At 39.5% G+C, this 12,745-nt stretch overlaps 1 protein-coding gene across 1 annotated transcript in view; it reads right to left on the bottom strand.

Moving 5' to 3' along the window:
• Positions 1-12,745, bottom strand: part of ZPBP (zona pellucida binding protein) — an 87,142-nt gene that overhangs the window by 35,069 nt on the left and 39,328 nt on the right. Inside the window, exon 3 of the mRNA XM_015816172.1 lies at positions 794-943. Within this exon, the coding sequence (XP_015671658.1) occupies positions 794-943 (150 nt within the window). The remainder of the gene's footprint in view (positions 1-793; positions 944-12,745) is intronic.

The following is a 12,745-nucleotide window of genomic DNA, read 5'->3' as shown; positions in this document are numbered from 1 at the left end:
ATAATACCACAAACAGCTTCTACAGGCAAAAACAGCATGGGGTGTGGGGAGGAACAAAAGGGGTCTCACCCGGATCATCCGCGGTGGGTCTTTAACGTTTAGATGACGACGTGACTTTCGGCTGGTGCAGCAGGGTGATCGGCCATCTTGCAGGCCTATCTTTGCTCCGTTGGCCCTAAGGAGATAGCTGGAGACTCAGAGGGAGCTGCCGCCCTCCCTATCTACCAGCAAGCCAGCAAGGAAACTCCGGACGGAGTGGAGACAAGTCTCTAGGCACGACCGGCGTTGCCGCGTTCCGGAACCGGAAGTCGAAATCACGCATGTTTTAAGGTCATGGCTTCAAGGAATGTTTTAATAAAACCAACCACAGAATATTGAAACATTTGCAAATACAGAAGAAATTACCTCACTTTAATCCAAACTTGAGAGAAAACTCTGGATCACAGGATGCTTTTTTTGAAGCTTGAGAAAAAATTCTGGAATTCAGTTTTATTCCAAGTAGTTTAAACTTACCCTTAAGCAGAACATTCTGCTTATCCCCAATATTCCAGCTATTAATTAGATGTTATTTTTCTACTTAGAGCTTGCTACTTTTTTTAAAAGAAGAAAAAGACTACAGGAAAATCGATATGTATATATTCTGTACCAAGGATATTTAAATGCCAATTGTTCTGATTTAGCTGGTTACAGATTAATTGCAGCAACATTTAACTATGTAGTGAATTTCATTATATAATTCTGACAAAAAAACTAAACACTGAAAAACAAAAAAAAGGATAGTTATTCATCTTACCGTAAATAACGTATTTAATTAAATAGCTTTTTTCTTCTTGCTCAGTTGTAGGCTTAAACACTAGGGAACATGTGTAAATTCCACTCATGTAAGATTTGAAATGTTGGAATAAAAGAGTTCCTGTTGAGGATATTGTCACAGATTCATTTCCTGTTTTGAAAAGATAAAATAACTTTTTTAAGGACTTTCAAACCATAGTAACTATATATCATAATTATTATACACACACACACATAGAGATACATACATACACACACACACATGCACACACACACATATATAGTGTGTGTGTGTGTGTACAGGTAGTCCTCGGAGTACGAATCTAATGGAGACTGCCCATTAGGTACATAAGTCAAAAAAATTATCAAATGGATCAGACTCAATTTTTCAAATTTTTAAAATCAAATTTACTAATTGAATCAAATGGGTTATTAAATGAACAATGTTCTGACTTACTATTCCTCTGATTTGTTAATTGATTGCTACCCCATTAATTGAACTGAGAGGCTTTTCCACCGGCTGCCCATCAGCTTTTTCCCATACAGCCGACTCAGGAATTAAATTGCCTCCAAGGAGGGCTTGCAGCTATTGCTGCTAATTAGCACAAGCATTTTCAATTGCCTAGAGCAAGTGCTTTTAAAAAAACCACTTACCACTAATTAGCTTAAAAGTCTCCAGCCAGGCACAAAGAGGGAGATGGGAAGGAATTTGCAAACTCTCGGTTTGCAACAGTACCAGAGATGGAAGGGACCTTGAGGTCATCTAGTCCAGTGGTTCTCAATCTTTTTAATGCCGCAACCCCAACCGGTCGTAAGTCAAGGACTAAACCGGTCGTAAGTCGAGGACTAAACCGGTAGTAAGTCGAGGACTAAACTGCTCGTAAGTCGGGGACTACCCAACCGGTCGTAAGTTGAGGACTTTCCCTGCCCGGGAGCGCTGCGCATGCGTGGTTCCACCCCCTGCGCTGGCCGAGGCGTAGCTGGCAAGCAGCAGAGACGGAGCAGGCCGACCACCAGCTGGCCCAGCTCAAGGGAGGTAAGGCACCCGCCGGAAAAGGAGAAAAAAATGGCGGACAGCCTTGCTTGGCGACCCCCATGAAATGGTCGATCGACCCCAAATGGGGTCGCGACCCATAGGTTGAGAACCGCTGATCTAGTCTAACCCACTTCTCTCACAACAGAGTATTTCTGATAAATGCCTATCCAATCTCTTCTTAAAAGCTTCCAGTGATGGGACACCCAAAACTTCTGGAGGTAATTTAAATTTAAAACCTACAAATACAGTAATATACACAATTCTCCAAAATAAAAGCAAGTAAACACAACGTTATAGAATGCTTTGTGTAGATGCTGGCTAGCATTTCTACAAGAGTTTCAAGGCGAATGCAAATAAACTTTATCTTTGCAAAGTACTGTATTTACAAACACAATATTTTGCAAAATAGGAGTGCTTAAAAAATAGTTGGTTACTATAGAGTAGTGGTGGCGAACCTATGACACGCGTGCCAGAGGTGGCACTCAGAGCCCTTTCTGTGGGTATGCGTGCCATGCCCCGAAGATGGCAACTGTCCCTCTTCAACTAGCTGCCCGCTAACTCGCTGAAGTCCCACGTGGCCGGATGCATCCCAGCATGGCTGGCTTCCCTCCCCCCGTCCCATTCCTCCTGGCCTTGCATGCTCTCCTTTTCCTGGGCACGACCAACTGCATCACCTCCTTAGCTGTTGGCTGGCGTTCAGCTCAGAGGAGGCTTCTCTGAACTGCTAGCGGCAGGCTGCGGAGCTCCAGAGTGCGCCGGTCGAGGGGCCGGCAGGCTGTGGCTGCTGACGGACACTGTTGGCCCCCATGTGCTCGCTGGCCTGTGTGTGCGGGGGCTGATGGTGTCAGGCAGCAGCCGCCCCAGCCCCTGCATCACCTTGCCCTGCGACAATGGCACCCCCACCCTGCCTCACCTTGCCTCACATCACCCTGCAGGATGAGCCTCCTGCCCACTGTCCCAGCTGCCAGAGACCCCCTGGATCTCCCCCAATCCTGCCCGGCCCCCACAGGTATTCCTCCCCACGAGCAACATCGAGGTGACCATGTCTATCTTGGCCACACCCACCCAGTCAGCCATGACTACCACAGCCACGCCTACCCAGTGGCCACGCCCAACTGGCACCCGGCGATAAATAATTGGGTTTTGGGTTGCAGTCAGTCTCTAAAAGGTTCGCCATCACTGCTATGGAGTAACCAAAAAAAAATAAAATTAAAATACTTACAGAAGCAGTCCTCAAGCCCAGGCAGCTGCAGATTGTCCATGCAGCACCAAAAAAGCAAAAGCAAACCGATGCTGGCTCAGCTCGTTTGGCCATGTGACTAGGGGAAAAAAACCAACACCTTTCTGGCTTCAGGAAATTGCATTCGTAACCGACCGGGTTTCTGCAGCAATAACTGAATCCAAGTCACATGGTTACAGAGGCCTCTTTTTGCTTGCAATTTTGAATTTCTAATGTAAATACTCTTCCTGAATAAATTCATTTTTGTGAAAACTCACTAAATTAATGTTTGTACCTGGGGATTACCTGTATTTTTGTGTCTTTTTCAAATTATAATACTCCCCAGAAATGTTTTTAAAAAGATCAACAGAACCAGCCATTACTAATTGGTTCAATATAACCAGACTGTTATGAGAGACAGAATTAAAAAGAGATCTTCATAAGTTGCAGAAGTGCATAGAAATAAAATTAGTTTAAGATTTTTGTGTGCTCGGTTATTGCCTCCATTATCCCTATATACAGGAGAGTAAAAATGTCTTCAGCAGTGTATTATATTCTCAACCACAACTGTGTCAGATGTAAGATATATGAACACTATATTGACAGAACTGAAAAAGGGGAAATTGTGACTAGTCTACAATTTGCCGCTGCTGCAGTTGGGTCATGTCATCATGATCCAGGTACCCATCTTGCAATTACATTAAAGTAAGCTGCAGTCACACGATAACCATTTGCAACCTTCCCTACCAACTTCTCAAAGAAAAGTCAATGAAGAAGTTGGTAGGCAACAATTCGCTCTCATAAGTCATTCCTACTGCTTTTTCTCCCAGCCTCCCCCTATAAATCTCTGAGAAATATACTCTGTAGTACCCCCGTCTCCAGAGCCCACCTGCTGTCGTTGCTCCCCAGCTCCCCATTCCCATGTTCTTTACCTCCCACTTCTTCCCGCTTAATAATCCATGCAGGCATGGGGTTACAACAAGGAATGCCAACCTTTTAGTTATTAAATGGCATTGTGCCTTATGGTAGCACAAAACCTGACATGCTATCACTAAACATGATATTGTGTTTTATGACCACACTCCCAATTGCCATTGAAAACAACATCAAACAGAGTCAATGACAAAAATAATGTGACACTGATCCCTGGTCTTTCTCCTGGTATCAACCCAAATTAATGAAAGGGTTTCCTTCCACAGATATTATGTGGCTGCCCAGCATTAGTGCTAAATCCAGGAATATCTATTCTTAGACTGATGCAAGCCTATTCAAAAATCCAATAAATCCATAACAAACAATTTCTTTTCTCCAAATGTTGCTACAGTTTATTCTACTAGATCCAAATTTGCAGGAAACAGAAATATTGCCAATGTCATGGGTACTAGTGCTAGTGGGCTCCAAACTCATGAACTTTTGCAAAAGCCTCAAGTATATATTAAGTAAGAAAAACAATATGTATTTTTCCAGCATGATGCAGAACATTTCCCAGTATTCAAGCAGTATGTACCAACACCTTCTTTTGACTGTTTCACAGTCAGCATAGGTCTATAATCTACAGAATAGGACTCCAGACCCCAGTAATTAGATCCACTCCTAAACCTCATTGGAACTTCCAAAAACAGAATACTTCTGCCAAGCGAACTGATGCTATATTGGATGGGTCAAAGCAATCCCTAAGAACTGTGACAGGTTTGTTAGCTTAATTAAATCTGTAGCTAAAAGAAACATTCCCAGAGGCCACCATAAATATTATGTCTCTGGATGGAGTGAGGAAATAAGTCACTTGTGCAATGAGTTTGAACAGGACAGTAATCTGGAGAAAGCAACTGAATTGCCAATGTCTCTGGAGAGAGCTAGAAAAAAGAAATAATCCAGGATTGTAGAAAATCTAAACTTTATCCCTCTAATAGGAAAACCTGGTCCCTCATCCAAAAATTGGACTCATCATCTGTACCATCCAGAAAACCAGGGCTTTTTTTTGTCATAGAACGCCCAGAATGGAGTTCCAGCACCTTTTTTGGATGGAACTTTGTAGGGTAGGCAAGGCGGGTTGTATGACATGTGTGAGTTCCGGCACCTTTTTTTTGTTTTTACAAAAAAAAGCACTGCAGAAAACATTCTACCATCAGTGTGGAATCCATAGTGAACCATATTATTTCTACTTCAAGGACAACAAGACATACAAAATTCACCAGACAAATTAGATCTGAACTTAGATTACTGAGGCAGGACCTTCTACTACATGCTTTATACTCACACTCATTTACACCAGAAGTGTAGAGGGGACTGGATTCTTTACAAAAAAAAAAAAAGCTACAGGATTTGATGCCATGTACCAAGAACTACTGAAGAACTGTGGACCAGCAATTAAACAATGTCTTGCCTCCTTTTTTAGTTTCATACTATACTCAGGATGGCTGTCTCCTATATTCAAGAAGACCAAAAATATTGCAATTTTGAAATCAGGGAAGGATCCTAAAGCTCCCGAAAGTTACAGGGCAATTGCTCTTCTATGTGTCACCTAAAAACTTTTAAAAAGACTTGTGTTAAACAGAACAACCTTAGCAGTAGAATCTGTAATCCTAGTTGAACAAGCTGGATTTTACCCCAAACACGATTGTAGTGATCAAGTCCTTAGATTAACTTTCTACCTGGAGAATGGATTCCAAAGGAAAAGAAAAAAATTCTCTTGTTTTTCTTGACCTCTCAGCAGCCTATGATGATGAGAAAAGGACTTCTCAAAGTAATAAAGATTTGTACTTTGTATTAACACCATTGCCTTGATGGAAAGCAGGTTGAGTAACAGGTTATTACAATTTTTATAGAATTCAATAGAAACAGATATCATAAGTTGAATAATGGACTTCCACAAAGGTCAGTGCTATCCTCTGCTCTTTTTACATCCATGATCTGCCTGGAACTGTTTCTCGGAAATTCATTTATGCCAATGATATCAATCTCATAATCCAAAGAATCAACTTCAATGATGCAGAAGGCATCCTCTCTCAATATCTCCAAAAATTGGATGACCACCTAACAAAAACAGAAGCAGCCACATTCCACTTTAGCAAAATGTACATAAATTACCAGCCTTCAGTGAAGTTCCAGAACTGTATTTTACAATACAATAATTCCCTGAAATACCTGGGGGTAACACTGGACAGATCACTAACCTTCCAGCAACACCTGGAAAAAACAGCTGCAAAATTGAAAAGTCGCAACTATTTACTGAACAGACTGGCTGGAACATCCTGGAGTGCTGATGCTAACCTCCTAGGCTTTGGTTTATTCCACAGCAATGTCCAACTCTGCTAGACAATGCATATCATCTCTGGCACATTGCATCCCACTTCTGTGCACTAGTTACTTGTACTTAGCAATATCATATTGCCCCACATTGTAAGACAACAAACTCTCATTCGGCTATGGCCAAGGATGCTGAGGCCCTCCCTATTCATTAGGACAATGCACAGTATATCACAACATTGAAATCCTGTAGACCAGCTTGGAAAACAGCTATTCACTTAACATCTACCCAGTTTAACTCAGAGAATGTCTGGATACGGGAATAGTCCAAGGTACCTTCTTGGGCTTGACCATTAATGATCCCTCTACTAAATCACTTGGTTTTGACCTGTCTTGCTTTGTCTGGTTAAAATTGAACAGAATTAGGTGTGATACTGTTGGAAATGCTTCAGTCCTATATCAATGGGAATGAAAAGATTTCCTTTGTTGCGATTACAAACTATTTGATTTGCAAACTATTAAACATATTGTGCAAGATTGCTCATAACATGCATTCTCTTGTTTTCTAGAAGATCTGCATGAAGCAATGCCAGAGGCAATCGCGTAGAGAGCTGAACTGGACATCCAGTTATGAGGCCACCCTCTTGGAAGTTTTGCTTATAATCACATGGACTATGTATATATGTTTACTTTTCTTCTGTCATATTCTCATCATATGCTAAATAATAATAATTGTTTCACAGTAGTTAACAGTGAAGTACAGCGAGGGAAAAATTATTTGATCCTCTACTGATTTTGTATGTTTGCCCACTGACAAAGAAATGGTCAATCTATAGTTTTAATGGTAGGTTTATTTTAACAGTGAGAGACAGAATAACAACAAAAAATCCAGAAAAATGCATTTCAAAAAAGTTATGAATTGATTTGCATTTTAATGAATGAAATAGGTATTTGACCCCTGCAAAACATGACTTAGCAAAACATTTAGATGTTCATTGGCAAACTACAGGCCTGTACATGTGCTTTCTTGAGCAGGAGGAACTTGTGGGCGCTGCAGGATTTCAGTCCTTCATGGCATAGTGTGTTTTTGCCAATTGTTTTCTTGGTGACTATGTCCCAGCTGCCTTGAGATCATTGACAAGATCCTCCCATGTAGTTCTGAGCTGATTCCTCACTGTTCTCATGATCACTGAAACTCCACGAGGTGAGATCTTGCATGGAGCCCCAGACCGAAGGAGATTGACAGTTATTTTGTTTCTTCAATTTGTGAATAATTGCACCAACTGTTGTCACCTTCTCACCAAGCTGCTTGACGATAGTCTTGTAACCCGTTTTAGCCTTGTGTAGGTCTACAGTCTTGTCCCTGACATCCTTGGACAGCTCTTTGGTCTTGGTCATATGGAGAGTTTGGAATCTGATTGATTGATTGCTTCTGTGGACAAGTGTCTTTTATACAGGTAACAAGCTGAGATTGGGGAGTGCTTAAAAGGAGTGCTCCTAATCTCATCTCATTACCTGTATAAAAGACACCTGGGAACCAGAAATCTTGCTGATAGGGGATCAAATACTTATTTCACTCATTAAAATGCAAATCAATTTATAACTTTTTTGAAATGCATTTTTCTGGATTTTTTATTGTTATTCTGTCTCTCACTCTTAAAATAAACCTACTATTAAAATTATAGAGTGATCATTTCTTTGTTAGTGAGCAAATGTACAAAATCAGCAGGGGATCAAGTTAATTTTTTCCTTCACTGTAGCACCTCCAATGTTCAGCACCAAGTCTCCAAAAGGTTATTGCTCTTAGCCGTATCAAAAATCACTGAGAAATCCAGAGTATCAACAAGTTGTATTCTCTATTTCTCTCCCACTACATTCTTCTTTAGGAAACCAAAGTACTTCCATGCCAATCTAGGTATGAACTGAAAGGTCCAGCTAATTTGTTTCTCCTAGGAGTTTCAGGATCAGCAACATTATTGCTTTCTCCACTCATGCGATTAAAAATGGAATATTGGATTTAATATCCTATGGGTTAAAACACTGAGGAAGGTACTTGGATAAGCAGTGAAATGTTTCAAACCAAAGAAGAAGCCCAGCTGCCATGATTCAACTTTCAGGATCCTATCAGTTGTTAAAATTAAGTAACAAGACATTTCAATAACATCACTTTTTCTATAAACGAAGTACAAGTTTTATTTACTCAAAATTCTCAACAAGATTTTTATGAAGATTGTGTGGTCAGGGTTTTAGAATCATCAGTGATTCACAACTCAAATTTTGAACAGAATATTTACCTTTAAAAGCTAGATTTTTACAATGAAGATTTTATTTTTAAACTAGTTAAAAAATACTGATGAAGAAAAAAGATTAATCAAAAATATTATGCAATAATTATTTTTCAATCCAGTAAAATACATTTACTTAAATGAAAAAAATCTAGGAAAACAAAACATTCTAAAATATTTCTCTCTCTCTCTCTAAATAACACTGCAATATTTGCCTGACTAACATCCAAGAACCAAACTTGCCAATAAAAATGCTACAATTCATTTTGGGACAATAAAATCTCTTTGAAAAAAAACCAAGCTGAACTCCTAAGAGGGACATTCTGAAGCACAAGAAAGAACATCAAGATGTTTGTCTTGACTTGCTACGCTGCAGAATTCAATATGGTACTTATTCACCTCAGCAACATATTTGTATTACTTATTCTCACACATGCTACCTTTACACTGAGAAGCATATCCAATAAATTTGCCCAGTTTCCTCTTTAATGGCCATTTGTCCCTTGCTCTGAACAGTAAGTTCTTTTATTGTGGAAGTGCCAAAAGATATAATTAAAAACAATCCTATTTCAGTTGAACATTTCAAGTAACTGAAAATGCATAAGCAAAAAAAGAAATGGAGGAATGCAAAGGGTTTGTTTTATTTTAAATATTTAAATGCATGTTTATAATGACATTATATTTAAAGTGATTTCCAACATCAAGAAAATAATAAATAAACTGCAGGAAAATCAGTTGAAGTTATAAAACTAGTAGAAGCAGCAATAAAACAGTAGCTATCAGTGATTAATTTAAAGGTGGTACAATCTAAAACAGGGGTCCCCAACCCCCGGTCCATGGACTGGTATTGGGCCACAGCATGCCAGCAACTGGTCCATACAAACAAGCAAAGCCCCATCCGTGAGATGCAGGCAACAAACAAAACCACGCCCCTCTGGTCCGCGGAAAAACCTCTCTCCACCAGTCCCTGATGCCCAAAAGGTTGGGGACCTCTGATTTAAAATGTCAGCTAAATTATAAAATTAGTATTGACACCCAAACTTCCCATGTCACTCACTATCTAATTTTTGAATGCAAAGACACAGAAACAAATATCTATGTAAAGAGAAATATTTAATTCTGGGCTACTTCATTAAAAAAGTAGCATAAAAGAACAGAGCCATTTATTTCTTTATAGTTGAAAGTGAGCCCTTTGGACTGTGCCAGAACAATGAGAATTTAAAAATTTGTTTTCAATTCAGAAATAAAATTCCCAAGCTGGCATATTTTAGGACTTTCTTTTTCCATTTATAAAAATCTTCATTTTGCATTAAAAAATGAAACAATGAATTATATACTTTGGTAACTTTCTTGCATGTTAGGGTCAATACCTGTGAATATAGGATACTTTCTATCAAATTAAATGTTTGCTTCATAGAATCCTTTTCATTTCACTGAGTAGTGATGTTTGGACATTTTCAACAATGGATTCAATAAATTAGATCCTCAATGGGGTGCTTCCTCTGATACTCTTTAACCTATTTATACCAGTCCATCCAATATTACAATAATAAATTGCAATCTGAGATGCTAGAAAACCACAATATTAAGATGTTCCTCATGCTTAGGGGAAGAAATTCTGTCACATAGGGCACTTAAAATACATCTTCTAGATGTATCTTAAAAGTGAGTTGTCTATTTCAGGACTCATGCATAAATGCTAGTTTCAAAGATGGCATCACTTTCTTATTCCTCTCTCCCATTTTTTTTATTTGCTGATTGGCTATGATTAAATCCTTATTCTCACTGTCAATCCATGAAACCGGTAGGTAGTTATAAGCAGCAGGCAAGCAGCATTGGCGACAAGAGATGGTCCTGGATTTCTTTGCTTCTCACTTATTCAATATGAAGTACTATTGTTCTTTCCCTGCTTTGTTCATCAAGACCAGCTATAATGTTGTGCCCCAGTTCTAATCCTTCTACAAAAAAGGAGACTAATGTACTTCTTCTCTTCTTCCTCTCTATTTGCTGTATTAAAGTATGCAGGTCCTATTCAGTTCTCCTATTCAGTAAATACAGAGCTGCAATCTTTTTCTCCTTCCAAACATAACATTTATCATATACCTATGCCCAAGGAATTCAGATGGGGGGGGAGCTGAAAAGGACATGGCACTAGTGGGCATTAGTGCATGTATATAATGCAAATTCAACAGAGCCAATTCTGGCCTTTAGTTCAAAAACTATTTTGCTGATCTCACCAAAGTTTACTCTGATAGTGCTATGATTAAAGGCCATAAGATTAAATATACAGGTAATCTTTGAAAAACATCAGGCCACTTAATGACTATGCAAAAACTCAAAAACTACACCCTACTCATTTCAAATTTACGACAACTGCAGTGCTCCCATAGTCATTAGCCCTTACAATGGGAATGTTCAACCACCCTCTCCATCATCCCTCCCCAATGGGACCCCATAGCACTTGGGCCTACTCCCCATGCCTCCTGGATGCAGCTGCCATTTTCACTACCCCAACAATTCCTTGCACAAATGGCAACCGCTTTCCAAACTTCTGCTCCAATCAGCTGGCTGTCAGAAGGCTGCAAAGCTGTCCTGGCTCTTGCTAGGCTTTAGGAAGCCATCCTTTGCATGCATACAAAGGCAGCAGCTTTACGACAAGCTTCTCAAAACCTTTCCCTTGCTTTAACCTCCTCCCTCCCCCAGAAAGCCACAGTTCTTCAATAAAGAAAAAAAATCTTTTTCCCCTCTCCTTCCTCAATTAGATACAAAAATTACTCTCCATTTCTGCTCTCCAATCTCTATCCCTTTTAAAAACCTTATCTTGACTTCAGGTTGAATAGTAGAGGAACAAGCAAAGAAAATCCTTCTGTAGCTTTCTGCTTTGAGGAGCTGCAGAAAAAATTCAGCCCTGCAAGTTTAAGCTAAAGCTCAACATACGCAGCAAAACTGGAACATAATAAGCCAGTTCCTTAAAAATCTTATTTTGCTGTTTATGCAGCAAAACAGGAGAGAAACTGTTCTGACTGCCTTTAAAACCCAGCTAGAACTCACTTTTAAGTCCTACCTGGATTCTTCAGGTAGTCACACAAATAGCAAAACAACTTTTCAAGGACCCAACATCTCCCATTTTGTTGCACATATGCTATAGCTGGCTAAGCTTTTGGAACTGAATTTTTTCTGCAACTCCTCAAGGCAAAAGGCAGCAGAAAGATTTTCTCTGCTTCCTTGCTTCTATTCCTCTACTCTTCAGCCTGAACTCAAGTTAAGCATTTTAAAAGGGATAGAGATTGGACAGCAGGAGTTTAATTTTTATACCTAATTGGAGGGAGGGAGAGGTTAAAAAGTCCATCCCTCTGAAGTTTTTTTTTTTGTTTGTTTATTGAAGAAGTATGGCTTTCTAGGGCAGGGAGGGGGTTAAAGCAAGGGAAAGCTTGTCCTGAAGCTGCTGCTCTGCACACAAGGATTGGCTTCATAAAACCTTGCAAGAACCAGGAGAGGCTTGTAGCCTCTCTCTAGCCAGGAGATCAGTGGCCAGCTGATAGAACTGAAATATTGGAACATTGAGAAGTCCTCACTAGTACTACATCCACATGGAGAGAAGTAAGCAGTGGTATACCACCATGTTCCACCTTAGGCCCAGTATTCTTCAATATCTTCATAAATGACTTAGATGAGGGAATTGAAGGGGAACTCATCAAATTTTCACATGACACCAAACTGACAGGAGTAGCCAACACCCCAGAAGGCAAACTCAGGATCCAAAAAGATATTGATAAAATAAAATATTATTTCTGTTCCAAGTTATTCCAATAAAATTAGAGAAAACATTCTTTCAAGAATTAAATAAATTGGTCACCAAATTTATATGGCAAAGGAAAAAACCCAGGATTAAATTAAAACTCTTACAAGATATGAAAGATAAAGGGGGATTGGCGTTACCAGAGTGGGAAATATATTACCAAGCATCAAGCTTAACTTGGCTAAAAGATTGGATGGATTTGAAAAATACTAGGGTTTTAACAATAGAAGGACATGACTTGCAAGCAGGGTGGCATGCTTTCCTATGGGACGAAAAATACAAAATACACAAATACTTTCAAAGACACATAGTTAGGAATGCATTGCTACAGACTTGGGAGAAAATAAAACAAAAACATTATATAAGAA

The sequence above is a fragment of the Protobothrops mucrosquamatus genome, unplaced genomic scaffold (assembly GCF_001527695.2).
Source record: "Protobothrops mucrosquamatus isolate PMUCROS unplaced genomic scaffold, P.Mucros_1.0 scaffold408, whole genome shotgun sequence".
Taxonomy (NCBI): domain Eukaryota; kingdom Metazoa; phylum Chordata; class Lepidosauria; order Squamata; family Viperidae; genus Protobothrops; species Protobothrops mucrosquamatus.
Note: the sequence above shows the minus strand (reverse complement) of the source record. Positions and strands in the feature narration are given on the sequence as shown.